The sequence below is a fragment of the Pelmatolapia mariae genome, linkage group LG10_11 (assembly GCF_036321145.2).
Source record: "Pelmatolapia mariae isolate MD_Pm_ZW linkage group LG10_11, Pm_UMD_F_2, whole genome shotgun sequence".
Classification (NCBI taxonomy): Eukaryota; Metazoa; Chordata; class Actinopteri; order Cichliformes; family Cichlidae; genus Pelmatolapia; species Pelmatolapia mariae.
The window spans coordinates 32692227-32709953 of NC_086236.1; the positions used below are offsets into that span (position 1 = coordinate 32692227).

At 40.8% G+C, this 17727-nt stretch overlaps 1 protein-coding gene across 4 annotated transcripts in view; it reads right to left on the bottom strand.

Moving 5' to 3' along the window:
- Window positions 1–8178: 8178 nt before the first annotated feature.
- Window positions 8179–17727, bottom strand: part of robo3 (roundabout, axon guidance receptor, homolog 3 (Drosophila)) — a 158805-nt gene continuing 149256 nt past the window's right edge. For 2 of the 4 annotated variants that reach the window (XM_063485605.1, XM_063485608.1), the window contains exons 19-27: window positions 17533–17672; window positions 17173–17454; window positions 15287–15428; window positions 14576–14794; window positions 13971–14170; window positions 13713–13820; window positions 13085–13252; window positions 10863–11005; window positions 8179–9627 (exon numbers count right to left, since the gene is read on the bottom strand). In XM_063485605.1, coding sequence (XP_063341675.1) covers window positions 9544–9627; window positions 10863–11005; window positions 13085–13252; window positions 13713–13820; window positions 13971–14170; window positions 14576–14794; window positions 15287–15428; window positions 17173–17454; window positions 17533–17672 — 1486 coding nt within the window. In that variant the 3' untranslated portion in view covers window positions 8179–9543. The remainder of the gene's footprint in view (window positions 9628–10862; window positions 11006–13084; window positions 13253–13712; window positions 13821–13970; window positions 14171–14575; window positions 14795–15286; window positions 15429–17172; window positions 17455–17532; window positions 17673–17727) is intronic. The other 2 variants (XM_063485606.1, XM_063485607.1) reach the window with 2 other exon arrangements.

The following is a 17727-nucleotide window of genomic DNA, read 5'->3' on the forward strand; positions in this document are numbered from 1 at the left end:
AGTATGTTTTTGCACGAATACTACGATTTCGCTCAAATACTATGAAATTGCAGTAATACTATGATTTTGAAGGAATACTATGATTTGGTAGAAATACTATGCCTTAGTAGTAATACTATAACATAACAGATATACTGTGATTTTGCAGACATACTATGTTTTTGCACATATACTACGATTTTGCTCAAATACTACGAAATTGCAGTAATACTATGATTTTGAAGGAATACTACAATTTGGCAGAAATACTATGTTTGGGTACAAATACTATGATTTGCTATAAATACTATGATTTGGCAAAAATACTATGATTTAGTAGAAATACTATGTTTTAACATAAATAATATCTTTTGACAGAAATTTCTGCTAAAAGGTATTATTTCTGCTTTTTAGCAGAAATACTGTAATTTTGCATAAATACCATGATTTGTGATAAATACTATGATTTGGCAGATATACTGTATTCAGCAAATATACTATAACATAACAGACATTCCTCCACTTAATAGTAATACTATAACATAAAATAAATATTATGGTTTTGCCCCCAAACCATGATTTGGCACAAACAACATGATTTTTCAAAAACACTATGATTTAGCAGAAATACTATGATTGAGCAGAAGTACTAAGATGTAGTAGAAGTACTTTGATTTAGCACAAATACTATTATGGAGGAGTAATACTTTAACATGGGAGAAATATTGATACACACACACACATACACATAGAGCAAAGTGTACAGTGGCTGTTAAGAGTCTGGGCTTGGTATATCTAGGTCAGCTAAATTGGCTGCACCTGCTGTAATCAGCCCTTACACACACAGACAGAGAGAAGTATGAGTCTTCTTCAGTGTATTTCTCACATTCAGGATTCCCCTCGAACAAATGGCTATAATTTCCTAACCGTAGGGGCTAGAACGCTCATTCTGACACCGTTTTGTTCAGAAGACATGGGGGAATCTGCAGGTCTTCTTAATTCAGAGATAAAATATAAATTATTGAAGATATATGACTTGTAATACACTGTAACTGAGTAGAGGCAAAGCAAAACTGCCTTGACTTGCCCTCAAACAACGTTTTGTAACTCTAAATCTATATGGAGCATCAAAATCATTCTTTCACCGTAAGAAACAGCAGGCTTTGGTGAACAGTCATGGAAATTTTCAGGTCTCTGTTGAAATCCATCAAAAAGATATGACGAGAGAAAAAAGTGCCTCATTTCCAGAGTTTGAAATCTGAAGAAATCTGAGTGAGGGACAAATTTCCTCCCCTCAAACAAGTGTAATTCATGGCCAAACGGTAATAGGTGAGGAAAAAATTCTTGAGTTGTGAGCATCAGGGATTTCTGAAGATATATTGGCACAAGCCTCATGTCTCAACTTTGTTTCATTAAGGAGATATGACGATTTGAAAATGCCTGTCATTAGAGAATTCCAGCGCTGATTTTGAAGAAGCTCTCCGTTGAGTTTCTATGGAGAGTTTTGAGACTTTATGTTACTCTGAGGAGATTTGCAAAAGATCTGTAAGCCCCATAACAATGATAGTGACATTTTCTGAAAGCCAGCAAAAATACCTACGTTTCGATGTATAATTTGTGGGGGTTGAGTGGAAATTGAGCGAGTAGCAAGAAGTTGTTCGGACAAGTGGTGAAAATTCAGAAAGTTTCACTGTCCACTCTGAGTTAATTGCATAGCAACCATAACAACGCATGTATTTTCTGAAAAATCACAATTTTGCAACTGAAAACTTAAAGAGGTATAAAAGCTGAATCACACAGGAATAGCCTAATAATCTGAGAACATTTTAAAGTTTGAATGGAGTTTCTAGGTGAAAGTATGAGGAAGCAGTTAAGTTTCAAAACCAAGCAAGTTTTAGCAGAATTGTGGAAGTTTTCCATTCATTTCAATGGGACAAATTAAAGGAAAAAAGTGTAATATTTTAAAAAGTATAATAGTAATAAACACCAAAAGTCATAGCAGTCGTTAGCAGAAAGAGCAGAACAGTTTAGAGTTTGAACGGAGAAAATCGGCTGAAAACTGAGGGAGTAGTTAAGTGCCGAAAAACGTACGGAAGCAACTTTAAGAATACTAAAGAATAAAGAGAAACAGGAACTCTTGGCATAGGCACACATAATAAATCCGACGAATAGTAATATGTGTGCCTCTTGGCATAGGCACACATAAATAGGCACACATAATCAGTTCATTATGATACCACAAAATATGAAAAGTTTCAAGTTTCCACTTTTGTTAGCTCTGCCATGGCATGACCCAGCATGAACACATCTATGTTGCTGATGGTATTCAGCTAGCCATGAAAATGCTGTGTTTGATTAGAAGTCTCTACTTTTTTCTTTCACTAGCACATCATTCTCAAACTAAACTAAAAAGTATATTCCAAAGATCCAGAAATAAAACATTATTCATTATTTTTGGAGTAGTACATCCTATTCATGCTGCCGTTCATGGTTTATCAAGTATATTGTCTATGACCTTTGGTCACTTTCCTCAGTCTATACTTTTCACTGTCAACTTCCAACCTGATACTTTTCCATTCTGCCGGGGTCCTGGGTTTTTGGTTTGTGGACTTTGGATTCATTTATGTTATTATATAGATGTTCTATTTGATCTCAGCTATATACGTTTATACTTGTTGATCATGCCCCTTTATATCTTTGTTCACTGTTTCAGTTGCTGTATTCTGCTAAGTCTCTTGTTATTTTCTTAGCCTTCTCCTTGTGGCTTTCTGTGTCAAGATTGTGTATCACTCTGTCATCTCTGTTTATCTACCAGAGCTATTATAGTTTTATATCTTATTTTTGAAAAACAAATTATTTCATTTTGATTTTTTGGTTTCAGTTCAGTTTAGTTTCAGTTAGTCTCCAGAGTGGATTTTCCATAATGACTGGTGGATGGGGGGCATGACAAAGGATACACTGTGCAGGAGAGCCAGAGATGAATAATAATTAATGATAATGATTAAATGCATAGTGGTGAATAAACACATAATAATTGAAAAAGAAAGTGCATCATGGGAAGCCCCCAGCGGCCTATTGCCTATAATCAAAAAGGAAAGTTTTAAACCTAATCTTAAAAGCAGAGAGGGTGTCCGTCTCCTGGATGTAAACTGGGAGCTGGTTCCATAGAAGAGGGGCCTGAAAGCTGAAGGCCTCCCATTCTACTTTTACATACCCTGGGAAGCACAAGTCTGAGAGTGAAGTGCTCTCAGATGTGGTTGGTGATCTGATACACATGCCTACTGAAGACTACTGTGAGTAGAAGGATTTAAATATTACTGAGTCCCCCTTAGTCTTTGTCAGAGTGTCTGTTTTCATTCCCCATGTGTTTCCCTGTGCTTTAGATTCATTTACGATTCTCTTTTGGACTTTGTCGTTTATGCTTCTTTTTGGAATTCATTTTTTTCGCGTTGAACTCAACAGCAGCTCGCTTTTTGTTCTTTTCTTTTTTTTTCCTTTTTTTTTAGAATTTCTCATACAGCCCGTCTCACCGGACCTGATGCATTTCATCTGTAGTCGTTCTGTAAAGCTGCTCTGCTTTGCAAAATCAGGTCTAAATCTGATTTATGCAAGTCCTTCAGCACAATCTAAAACAGAAGCTTTAGCAATCTATATTTTGGTGAATCAAATCTGTTTTTATGTAACTGAGACCATCATGAAATAAAGCCTGTTGAGAATCCCATCTTAATAAGCATGGAAAAATCAATTTAGCACCTACAATATGTTCCCCTAAGGCTGTGTGCATTGCTCACAAGAATACACTGTAACTGTGTGTGGGTTATTGTAGTTTTTGCCAGTCAAACACCAACACAGTCATCAAGTTTAAGCTCATCCTGCATCTATCAGAAGATTTCTTAATGTATTCACTTGGTTTCCACCTCCAGCATCTTTATCTGTGGAAGTCAACAAAGCTGTGCTGCAGCATCTTATCGTGCTCCATTCAGGTAAGAGCTCTGAAAGAGGAAGCATACCCCTGGCTATTCATGTGTGTCTGAGCCTGCAAGCCATGATGCCAAGACACAGCGAGCATCTGTAGAGCAGTGGAGGGTAATGCATGCCTTGTCTCTGGTGGACAGAGGGGAGAGTGTGTTGAACTCTCCGAGAAGTGAATTTGGCCAATTTCATGCTCTTTGGCGAGTACACTACTCACCCAGGTGCAACGCACTGTGAAGCTGGAGAAAGAATGAGGCATTAGGAGAATAAGAAGCAAACAGAACTTCAGCAATAAGCAAGAGCTTTTGTTTATTTATTCATGTAGTTCTAGCTGGAAATGGTGGATGGGGAGTTAAAGACTGCATGCTTAGATGATGCATGTTTTTAGAAGTTTGCACCAGAGTAAATAATTTTCAGCCTTCGTTGTATTGATTATTTTCTGTATGTCAAAAGAATCTACTTGAATGTGCTGCACATCCAGGAAAATCCCATAAGAATGACAGTGAAATACCAGAGTATGGCTGGAAAACTAAGAAAATTACCTTTCCTATCTTTAAAAGGTCTTTTCAAGAATTCACACCATCAGACATGCCCCAGCAGTATGACTTTTTAGTAGCCCCTGAAAGAAGTCCATTGTGGCCTTATTTTCTTTTTTTTGTTTTTTTGCTGCAGTTGTCCCCTCAAAATCAGCTCCAACCCGTGTCTTATGGTATCAGACACCAACATTAGCAGCAGATGTCAGGAAGTCTCAGAAGGTGTAAGAGTGGTCTTCCATGGATGGCACTTGTCTTTCGTGCACATCCCCAAGAGTAGAAATGAGATGTGGGGAAACAGGAAACATTGTCCCAAATTGTTTGTCATGTGAGCAGCATGGACACAGAGCCTCACCCTAACAGGGGTCAGTTTTTTGCTTTTATGGTAAATGGACTGGTTCTTATACACTTATGGTCAAAAGTTTTAGAACACTCCAATTTTTCCAATTTTTTATTGAAAATTATGCAGTTTAATGTCACATTGCGCTCTGAACTGAACTTACAAATAAGCAACTGGAGTGAAAACAGAAATCAGTGAATCAATTTTTAGACCAAAATGTTTTCTAAACTTTTGACTCATCAAAGTAGCCACCTTTGGCAGATATAACAGCTGAACACACCTGTGGCATTCTTTCAACAATAGAAATCAAATATTCTTCAGAAAGTTCTTCCCATATCTGTTGCAGAAGTTTCCATAAATGTGGCACTTGTAGGTTGCTTTGCTTTCACTCTTCTGTCCAGTTCATCCCAAACCAGCTTGATGGGGTTTAAGTCTGGAGACGGTCTTGGGCACTCCATGTTTTCAAGCTTACCATCTTGTTCTTTTTTCCTGAGGTAGTTCTGGCATAGCTTAGACTTATGTTTTGGGTCATTATCTTGCTGTAGGATGAACCCCTGACCAACTACATGAGGGTATTGTGTGGTGCTGCAGAATGCTGTGGTAGCAGTTTTGGTTCAGGGTGCCTCTCACTCTGTAGAAGTCACCAACCCTGGATCCAGCAAAACAGCCCTAAACAATCACACTTCCTCCTCCATGTTTGACAGTTGATGCCACCCACTGAGGAGCCATCGTTTCGCCTACTCGATGGCGTACACAGATCTTGAATGATGAACCGAAGATTTCAAATTTTGATTAATCCGTCCATAATACCTTTTTCCCGTCTTCAGTAGTCCAATGGCAGTGTTTCATGGCCCAGGCAAGCTTCTTTGTCATATTCTGACGTCTTAGCATTGTCCTGTCAAACCTGGAGCTCAAAGTCTTCTCTTCACAGTTGAAACTGTTACTCTTACTATGACCACTATTAAGCTGTGCTTCAAGCTGTTGTGAGCCACCTATCACGCAAGCTGTTAACTCTCAGAAATGTCCTCTGATTCAGTTGTGGCTTTGAGTCTCCCAGACCTCTTCCTTTCGTCAAAGTTTGGCCCAGTTTCTGAGTGCCTTTTGATGGTGAAGGAAACTGCACTCACTGACATCTTGACTTTCTTTGCAATTTCTCTGTTGGAAAGACCTACATTTTTAAGTGTTATGATGGTCTGTCTCTCTTCCATTTTTATTTGCCTTTATCTCACCATTTTTGTAGCATCACACTACTTTCTGCAGTACAATACTGTTCAACTGATGCTTACGAGGGTATGGTACCATAGTGTGTTCCAACACACGAACACTGTAAGTAATCCAGAAAAGTTGGAACACCTGTAGGAAGTAGTAGCACCAGCTTTTAAGGCTTTGAATTGTTAACCCATTTTGTGTTCCCTGAAGGCCTTTTTGTATAATTCTGAAATGTACATTACTTTTCAGTTTTGAGTAACCTTACCTTTTTTTTTTTTTTAATCTCTGGCGGTTTACCACTTACACTTTTACAATTTCAAGCTGACTTGAACAACTTGAATTGCAATAAATTGAATTGCCTGTTTACATTCTGAGTCCAGTGTTCCTAAAAAGAATGATGATTCATAATTTAGCAGCCTATCCTCTTGTGCAAATACGATCACCTTAAAAAGTAAAATAAAAAACATGACAGTTCCCACAACACAAATACTTACACTTCAAAATCTGTAGTCCATAAACCAACGGGTAACATACATCCTATATACAGTTATGGGCAGGAGTTAGACTAACCAGGCATTTCATTAGGTACACTTGGCTAGTATCAGTTTGGATCCCTGTTTGCTTTCACAGCTGTGTTTAATATTCAGTGCATAGATTCAACAAGGTGCTTCAAACCTTCCTCAGAGGTTTCATCATAATATGTTCATGATAACATTAGAACACTTACTGCAGATTCATCATGATTTGAGTTGATGTGAACCTCCCATTCATTAACATCCCAGTAGTGCTAAATTGGATGGAAATCTAGTGACTGTGAAGCCCATTTGAGTAGTGAACTCATTATCACATTAAAGAAACCAGAAAATTGTGACTTTGGTACAGTGGTCGTAAAGGAAAGGCAACGTCAGCACCAACACACAGGTATGTTGTGGCATTCAAATGAGGCTCAACTGGTACTAACAAGCCCAAAGTATAAACCTGATATTAAGGCCAAATAAAAAGATTTGCACAAGGATTGTTGTTACAGTGAGTATCACAAGCTATTGTTATACGTTCATTCAGACCTGAGATTACAGGTTATGATGCGATGTAGTGATGTGGTAATACATTATATTTAAAAATGTTCTTTTAAAAGGTTTTATCCACAGAGCTGAATGTTGTTGAACTGAGTGGGAGGATTTAATTTGATTTACGTAAAAAATATCATAGAGCTCTTATAATCCCTGTGGAAAGTTACGATGCCAGTTTGCATAAAATTGTTTTTCTACTAAATAACTGATTAGTGTTCGAGGTTAGATTCCGATGTAGATCAGTTATGAAGCACGGTCATTAAATAAATAAATAATAGTGAAAACCTTTCAGAAACTGACTCGGTGTGCGACAGAACTTACCTTCACCTAAGGTAACTTTGTCATTCACTGCAACACAACACAAAAAATCCAACACACATGCATGCACACACACACACAGCTAAATGCAGACAAAAAGTCTTAATACCCTTGATATAGAGTTTTAAAAAAGCCACCAACTGAGGCAACTAATGGCAACTGTGGCATGGTTAAAAACGAACCAAATGCATGCACTGTCTTATGCTTTCTGAAAAAAGAATGAGTACAGGCAGAGGTCATCAAATGTATTTTACTGTACATTTACAAAACAACAAGAGTACAAAAAAGTCAGTCCACAGACATTTTTTGTTTGTTTGTTTGTTTGTTTGTTTTGGAGGGAGTATATTGACATTTCATCTGACAAACACAGCAAACAGCCTCTCAGACAGACAAGAGGGGAAGCAGAGGGATTACAATCAAACTTTCATAAAGCCTGTCTGTCTGTCTGTCTGTCTGCAGAGTGGAACACTTTGCAGCAGAGAAACCAGAGGAAACATAGAAAAATATGACATTCGTAGCGGACAACATGGCAGCAGGGATCCTGGTGGGGAAGCGCTGGGGGGCGGAGACGTCCATCTGGGAGTGAGACCCAGCTCGTTTTGGTTTTTCTGACCCCCCCACCCCTCATTCTCGACCAGAAAACACACTTTGTGCTTCATATTTTCTGTTGTTTTGCCATCACAACAAGAGTGCAACAGTAGTTAATGCTTTTCCAAAAAGTATACATTTTGAGAAAAAAAGTTGGCACATTCAAGAAGACGTTTGTGTTTTTTTAATCCTCATAAATACAATATACATCTTTTACCCCTGTATCCAGAGCTCACAAAATACAGACACAGGTATTTACAAACCAAAGGTGAGGAGTGATCTGAGTGGCTCATAAATATTCGGAGCAATACCAAAAGCAGAATGTAAAGTCTGTTTACAGCAATAACATAGGGTTTCAGGAACCTAGAGTCAAACCTAAGCTCCATGTCTTGTTCAGCTTATTGTCTCCACAGTGGTTAGATGGGCGGGGAGCAGGAGGGTGATCAAAGGTACACTGATAGAATTTCTTTATCTTAATTCCTGAAAGAGAGAAATATAACATCAGTAGCTTAAACAATCAGTCTCACAGAACGAGTTATCAGGACACCGTAGTACACAAATTATTCTAGCAGTAACTTGGTATAAAGGGCCAATTTAATCCATCCATGAAGATTGAATCAGTTTTTATCAAGACTGTTTAGCTGTCAGGGTGAAGAACTTCAGCCAATTTCCTCTTGATCTGAGCCACATTTCTGCAGTAATCACCTATCTTGCAAATTTTGAGTCAGCACCACTTAACAGGAAGTTAAGTGACTTGTTGACATTTCCACGATGTACCGGAGGATGCTGAAAACAGCTTCCAGCTAAAATCTGTTTCTGGAAGCTCTGCAGTAACACAAAACACATGCAAGTGTTGCAAATAATATGATGCAATGTTTAATACTCATCTTTTAATGTAAAAATTAAGCTTTCAGCTCCATGCTGATCACAGTGAAGTTGCTACTACAAACAGGAATTCCTCTCCAAGTGGATCTAAAATGCATTTCCTTATTTTGTTTAATCACATATACAGTATACTGCTACAGTTATGGATGTAAACCAAAAGCCCGCGGGGCAGCCAATCAGAAGAAAATTAGCTCAAAGGGCAGAGGGAGATAAAACAGCTTGTCTGAGGCAGTCTTTTATGTATGTAGTGCATTTTACTGACTGTCAATCAATTTATTTATAAGCACATTTAAAAACAGCACAGATTGACCAAAGTGCTGTACAAACAATCATGTGAACTATGCTTGAGCAGACTAGGTTCCCCATATTAAACACATATTAAAGCACTGCCAGTTGTTCCAGTTTCTGATGATCGTGTCATGTACTGCATTTTGATTGTCATTATTCTGCATTCAGTCCAGAAAGATTGTTTCAAAAGAATCAAAAGTGATGCTACTTAACAAAAATCTAATTAACTTCATACAAAGGTCAGGATGGATGGATTTCACAAAACACGCTATGAAATTAAAAGGAGATATAAAAAGTATGAAAAAAACTTCAGTGTCTCAAACGTTCATACACACCTCTCTAATGCCACTGTTACAGTGGCCTATTTAGTTCCTAGCCTCGGAGCATTTTTTAACAGGCTTGAAGACATCTGCTGCCCTTCCGTCGCCCATCCTAGACTGGCCGTCTGGATCAAAGGCCACATGATAAGCAGGCAATAACACCACATGAGGAAGAAGTAACCTAATCCAGGCTTCCTGTAACTTTAAGGAGGATTGTGCTTTCATGTGCCTGGGAAGGTGTGAAAAAGGTCAGTGTGGGTCAGTTAGGGGCATGTGGAGCAGGGGTGAGGTGTTCTTTAGTTCTCCACCGAGGGGGTGGAGGGGAATATAAGGGACCTTTGTGTGTGTGTGGCAAGAGAAAAGAGTGATTGTGCATGTGTGTCACTTTTACAAGTTGCTTTGCGACACTCATGTCTGATGTGCACTGAGAAGTGACCCGTGACAGGGCCATCCTTTCTCTGTTTCCTCACACATGCAGCTTTATAGTGATGCCTCGGGTTACAGCTGTAAGCTTAACAGCTACAGCATTAAAGGAATGCATCAAAGCTGCTGCACTAACCATGTCTCATAAACCACTGCGTATGTAGGTTAACACTGAATTTTGAAAGTAACCAGAGTCAAAGTTGTGGCTGAAAGCTATTTTATCCATTTAATTACATAGAAGAAAATATTTGCCCTGATCCTTTTCAGCATTGTGCCTGCATGAAATTAATTAACACAACCTTTTCAGTTTTTTCCATGCAGTTAACCAATCCAAAACACAGATTACAAACTGAATTTACATACAATTTGAATTTCACTTTAAAGAGCTCCCATCACTTTGGATTAAGCTCCTGTTGGGTTACCCAGCTTGCTGCCTACCTACAGTAATGTCAAACTTTGTAAGCACAAATTCCCTTCAGAGCCTTCCATTCAGCTGGCACAGCGTGCTCCACCATAAAAGACACTGGCACGTCGCAAGGGAGCCTGCAGGGGGTGCATTTAAAAGAGTGCTCCCATAGTTAAGTGTGCCCTCAGAAGTGCACTCCAGAGAGAGCAGTGGTTGTGTAGGCCTAACATTGTTTCTTACTGTAAAGGTTTTGAAGCAAATGGTAGTGGCAGATCTGTATGAATGGGCCTGAGAGAGTGACGGTGTGAGTGTGTGTGTGTGTGTGTGTGTGTGTGGGGGGGGGGGGGGGGGGGGGGGGGGGGTGTAGAAGCCCTCTCTGAAGTGCCTTCACATATCAGTAATGATATGTAGATTAAACTGAATCCCATGAAGAGGCTTTGTTCTCATATTCATGAATATATAAAATAATCAATTATTAAAACCATTAGAGGTGCACAAAACTCTATAACTGTTTGTTTTGCAGAATTTTACCTCATTGTGTTTCCTGGCTGAGTTGAGCCCCCGGGAGCCTGTGGAGCCTCTCGATGAGGAACTTCCTGTAGTTGAACAGTTACTGGACATCTGACCTCTGGAGAGGTAACCGGCCTTACTGCTGTACAGGATCATCTCCTCATCTGGAGAGACAGATGCAAATGGGAAAATAAAGGTGCATTTGGACATTTTGCAGCTGATCTGGACAACACTTTTTCAGATGTAGGCTACGTCTACACTAATCCAGATAAATTTGAAAACGGCGTTTTCGTCTAAGAACGCTCCACGTCCACACTATCGTTTTTAATCGTTTCCAAACAGTTGTTCATCCACACTGAAACGACTGAAACGCTTATGGTCCTCTATTGCGCATGCGTGAAACGTAAGATGATTCGACCTGCGGTAATTCTGTCTGCTGTTTATTTACTTTCCGGCTCTTTAAAACGCCGTGGCAAAATGTCGAGAAAAAGTTTTTTAAATGGACTAACAATGAGGTGGAGGTGTTGCTGTGAGTAACACAAAAGTGTTGCAAAAGTGAGTGAGAATTAAAGAATTTGAAGAAAAGCTATCTGGAGCTTGTACAAACTGATATTAATCTTTAATAGGGCTGTCAAAATTGAGAGCAAACAAAACAACTGCTGTATAACGCCCTCCGCAATCTTAGTTTAATTGGTCACATGACTGGATAATATGACTAAAATGCGTCATCGTTTCCGAAAGCCTGCGGTTACGCTGTCCACACTGCGACGCGAAAATGGCGTTTTCAAATGTATCCACTTTGGAGAGCGTTTTCAAAAAGCTCAGTTTTCCTTGACCATAAACGCCGTCTCAGTGTGGACAGAAGGCCAAACGGAGAGAAAACGATGCATTTTCAAACGAAAACGTATTAGTGTGGACATGGCCGTAATCTTATTGTTTTGTCTCTCAGCTTCACTTCACTCTCAGACCTCTGGTTTACTGCTGGTTTCTAGAGTATTCAGAATTAGAATAACAGGCAGAGCCTTCAGCTTTCAGGCCCTTCCTCCGTGGAACCAAGTCCCAGTTTGGATTCGAGAGACATACACCCTCTCTGCTTTTAAGATTAAGCTTTAGACTTCCATTTTTGATAAAGCTTATATACGGGCGTACAGGGACCCTAAGTCCCTGTACGCTGCAATAGGTCCAGACTGCTGGGGGTTTCCCATGATGCACTGAGTGTTTGTGTCTTCTTCACTCACAAATTTAACTCAGTATGTGTTTATTCACCACTCTGCATTTAATCATTAATCTTTAGCTCCCTTCCACAGCGTGTCTTTGTCCTGTCCACTCACCCCAAAAGGCCAATGCAAATGGCCGCCCCTCCCTGAGTCTCGTTCTGCTTGAGGCTTCCTGTAAATGGGAGTTTTTCCTTCCCACTGGTACCAAAGTGCTTGCTGATAGGGGGTCATCTGATTGTTGGGGTTTTCTCTATTTTCACTGGTCTTTACCTTAGGACAGGGGTGTCCAACTCCAGGCCTAGGGCCGGTGTCCTGCAGGTTTTAGATGTGTCCTTGATATAACACAGCTGATTTAAATGGCTAAATGACCTCCTCAACAGGTCTTGAAGTTCTCCAGAGGCCTGGTAATGACATAGTCATTTGATTCAGGTGTGTTGACCCAGGGTAATACCTAAAACCTGCAAGACACCGGCCTTCGAGGCCTGGAGTTGGACACCCCTGCCTTACTATATAAAGCACCTTGAGGCAACTGTTGTTGTGATTTGACGCTATATAATTAAACTGAAATTGAATTGAATACATTTCCATCCAAATGAATTCAATAACCACACATTTACCCAGATTTATTTTTGGAGTTGGGTATGGAAAAACAACACTGAGTTTTCACATGATATTCTGTGAGGGATACACACTGCAGGATTTTTAGATTCTCTGAGCCATGCCTTTTGTTTCTGACAATGGCCAGGAGAGCTGGCTTCACGGTTATTTTGCAAAGTCATTTATAAAGAATGACATGTTACAAACAGACCCGTTTCACTCTCCCGTGTAATACTGCAGTGCAGTAGTGGGCCATGGTGCATCATTATGTGGAAGAGGCTTCATCAGCCGAGTGCATAAGTGCTGCCTTTTCTTCCGCTTTCTTCTTCTGCAAGAAGCACAACATTTCCAAGAGAGCCCACACTCTCTGTCCTAAATTTGATTTGTCTAACCTTAAACTGCATTATGGCTGAAATACAACACACTTACTGTCAGTGTGTCTCTGTCCTGAGCCTTTTCGCTGCTGGCTATTAATGCTATATTCAGTCCTCTCCAGGGAGGACAGGGTGCCGTTTGTCACACAGTTGGCCTCCATGCACCCTTGGGGGTCCTGTAACCTGCCCTCTTCTGGGGGTGGTTCTGGAGGAGGGGGCAGGTCTAAAAAAAATGAGATACAGGGAAAGAGCATTTAAACTTTAAGAAAGAACTTTTTTTTTTTTTTCATTGTCAGGTTTCTGTTAAAAAACAGTTTTCTTGGTTTCCAAAAAATGACAGCTTTTTCTTATTTCTCTCTTTGTTTTCTTTGCTAATTGAGAAAAGTGAAGAGACTTACAGTCTTGATTTCTTGATGGAAATTGAAATGATTATTCACTTATTAAGATGAAAGGTCTTGTTCTTGTTCCTTCCAAGGTTATGGATTCACAGTAGACTGCAATTTCAGATTTTTATTTCCATTTCCAGTGATAATAATCATGCTTATCCAGTAAACATATTACAGTCTGTAAGCTGAGATTACAATTTCCATCCATAGTCAGGAATACCAGCCTCTCATCTTGCCTTTCTAACAGAGCTGTGGACAGTCACAGTATCTGTGATTCACATATTTGAATCTGCCCACCTCCTTGTATGTCTCTTCTGTAAGCTGAAGTCTTGGACGCTTTTTTTTTCACTCTTGATTTTTGGTTGGGTGGAGTACTTGTATCAGCGGGGGAGGAGCGACTGTGCACTGTGGGTGAAAAGGGATAAATAATCAATAGCAAGGAGACGATGCAGAAGGATTACTCACATGACAAACACTAAATCAACTTTAAATCAGCTTCCAGGGTGGGGGCTGCTACTCTGTATTCTGTATGCGTGTGCACGTCAGCCACTTTACCTGGTGTGGTCGTGCTGATGCTGTCTTCATTCAGAGCTGGGCCCTGGCTCTGGAGGCAGCGATGGGCAGGACTCTGGCACTGCAGCATGCCAACCTCTGATGAGCTGTGATGCTGTTGGCCGGAGAGGTTGGGGTTGGACTGGGTGAGCAGCGGGCTCGGTGCCTGGGGAACTGGCATGGGACCGCAGGGTAACCTTCTGCTTTGGGAAGTGAGGGCAACATGTTACTGGAGCAAAAAATAAACTGAAGCAGAAGCTAAATCTTGTAATGTTTAGGAGTGAGGTTCACTATACAGCTAAACACATGATTTTTGGCATGATTAATAATGTGATTTTATTGGTTTTGTCGTTTTATTCTGTCTGTCATATCTGACAACAGCACTCAATTTAGCTAGGCTGCTTATCTGTAATTGTGAATTCTACTGAGAAGTGAACGAAGCACTAAACAGTAAGCAGTAAAATGACTGTGATTAGCAGAGAAATCCCCTTCCATCGAAACAGTCAGAATGTGACATGATACCCCATCAGCACATTTGCTGAACTTAAACACATTGACACAGTGCAGTCAAATGGACACAACCTTTAGAAAATACAGTAAGTACGTACCGTGACAACTGCTGGCTGTTTGATTGGTTCTGACGGGGGAGGTCATGGTGGGCTTGGGGCTCCTCGTGCGGTGACGGAGTGAGCGTGGCGGTTGACTGGTGACTGTAGGAGGTGGCTGGAGAGGAAGCGTTGTTCCTCTGAGGGGGCGAAGGTCTGTCCTCGCAGCCTTCCATCAGGTATGTCCTCTCAGGGAGGGGTGGACACCATTCCTCATCCGATCTAGATACACAGTGAAGCAGATTACAGCTCAGCGAGGCCGTGTGCGGCTCTACACCTCGATGTGTTGCATAATTATTGTCGAAGGACAGCCTGTTTACTCAGTGATACCTTCAAATCCAACTAGCTAAGAGGCTATTTAAAGATTAATGATGTTCTTTCAAGTTAGGAGGCCTCGCCAACGGCAAAACTGCAGGAGGCTAAGCTTCCCATTGAGTGGTACTGAAGCTATGAGTTTTGCTATGAGGCTGCAGAGTGCAAGTGGTAAGGGTCAACATTGCTAATTGCGTTTCATGGGTGGGGAAAACAGCTAAATCACTCAAGGAGTTGACCAAGGCTGAGATAATTGAGTTGTTAAGGGCAGGGCCTTAAGAGCAATGCTGGCTTTTATACTTAATGCAGCTGTTAGAGGTGACACTAAGTCTAAGTGATGATACAACAGTGTCATACTAATTCAGAGAGATGTGCATCTGAGGAGGCAGGACTGTGACTCACCCTAGGTCCATGTTCTCTGGAAGTTCGTCATCTTGCTCACACTGCTTCAGCTCTTCTATGGGCGGAGGCGGGGGCAAGGACTCCATCCAGGTCAGAGATGGGGTCTTTACAGCCTTACCCATCACCTTCTGCTTGGGCTTACCTAAAAAAATGACATAAATAAATAAATGCAGCGATTCAATTGAAGGGGAGGTTCTGGCACAATGAGCTGATTCGTAATGACCGTATTTTGACACATACCCCAGCAGGCCTGTGGCTCACAAATAGCAACACGGAGGCAGCAAAGTGGGATTTGTAGCACGACTGAGTGCATGTCGGCCAAACTGCTTCCACGAATAAATATTAAAAACAAGGAGAGCACAAACCTCAGTTCACTCTCTAAGGGAGTAGTTTTGTATTTTGTACATTTTCATTTTGTTTTCTTATGAAGTTTGCAAAAAAGGCAGGTGTGAAATGTAAGAGTGACATCACTACATGCTTTTTGTCAATTTTCAACCAATATATCCAAATAAACAGATAAATAAAGTTGACTGTGATGGACCATTGGTGGACGTAAGGCAACTTTTCATGGATTGTTAGCACAAGCCCACTTTACACCCCTACAAATTTTTATCACTTTTCGATCTATCACGTTTGCAGATAGAACGATTGCTCTCTTTCGGTCTTGTTTTTGTGTTCCTTTGTCTTTCATTGTTACCCAAGTCCACTCTTACTTTCTTGCCCAGATTCAGCTTCATCCCCATTTTGATGTGTCTTCCTGTTTTACGTTGGTAATGGTTGTTCTCCGTGTCTCAAGTTTTCTTCGTCATCTCGTTATGTCTGTTGTTGCATCCCACCTGTTATCTCTCCCCTTGTTATTCTGTGAGTGTGTGTGTTGTTTCTGTCTTCCTCTGTTCATTGTTGCATTGTCCCTCATCCTTCACAGCTGTGTGTACCCTTGCTTTGTGCCTCCCTGCTTCGAGTTTCCCAGCTATTCTATTTCTCCTTGTGATTCTGTTAGCTTTTGATTCCCCTGCTCACCTTGGTTCTGTGTATTTTGGACTTTCAGAATTAAATGCTCATTTTCAATTTGCTCCTGCCTCTCTGTATTCAAGTCCACAAACAAGCTTTTACATAGCCCACAAAGGACAAAAACACTATTTTCTGATTAGTATTTTTCATTAGAAAAGCAGAACAATCTAAAATCTGAAGCGATTCTGAAGGCAGTTGCAGACTGTTTCAAATCTAATATCAATAATCCATCCATCCATCTTCATCCATCTTCATCCACTTTATTCGGGGCCGGGTCGCGGGGGCAGCAGCCTAAGCAGAGAAGCCCAGACCTCCCTCTCCCCAGCCACCTCCTCCAGCTTATCCGGGGGAACACCAAGGCGTTCCCCCGGATAAGCTGGAGCTGATTTCATATCACTCTGTTGTATATAGCATTTGTATTCTATTTTTATCCTATTGTATATTTTATTCTATTTTATTCTACTGTATATAGTATTCTATTTTTATTCTATTCTGTACAGTTGTGTACTGTATTTATTCTTATTTTATTTTATTCTAATTGTCCTTCATAACTTTTGCACTGTCCACTTCCTGCTGTGACAAAACAAATTTCCCACGTGTGGGACTAATAAAGGTCATCTTATCTTATCTTATCTTAACATGTGATGCGAATGACAAATAAAGCTCCTCCTCCTTGAATAAATGATGACAAAATATCCATGTAAAAGGAAGGAAGGTAAGGAAGGAAAGTAAGGAAACACTGGAATCTAAAGCCATATTTTTGGCATATTTTGGGTTTACATTTGACTGTTTCTTTCTTATTTCCTCTAAGTAATCAAAGCGACAGGAGACAGAGATGTGTATTTCAAATTCACAGAACTGAAATCCTTCCTCACCACTGCAGCGGTCCAGCTGGGCGTACTGAGCTCCAGATGGACCGGGCTGGGTAATCCAGTGGCCGTCGTCTTGCTGCTCACCGCCGTGGGGTGGAACTTGTGTCTGGTTGGTGAAAGGCATGATGGAGGTGGAAGCGTAAGGAGTGGTGGAGTTGTGCTGGGCATAGGTGAAACTGTGCAGGTCCTCGCTGGTGGCGTCAATCGTGCTGTAGATGGGACCTTCGGTGGAGCCTCCCATGCTGTACTTCTCAGTCTGATTCAGGTAGTTGGAGATGCCAGCTTCTACACAGGGACGGAGGTAGGATTTAGCAAAGCTCCTGCTTGTTGTAAACACAGCATCACAAAAACAGACATTCCTACCGTTGTAGTATCTCTCAGCTGTGTCGGGATTGGCCGGGCAGCAGTTGACGGCCTCTTTGCCATTGTGAACCAAGTTGGTGGTGGGCCAAGAGTCTGCCAGCCATGGGTAGTTGCCCATGTTGCCCCCAAGCACTCCTTGCCTACAGAGACACTCTGGCATTAGCTGAAGTCGTAGTAGGGCAGTACAACATCAAG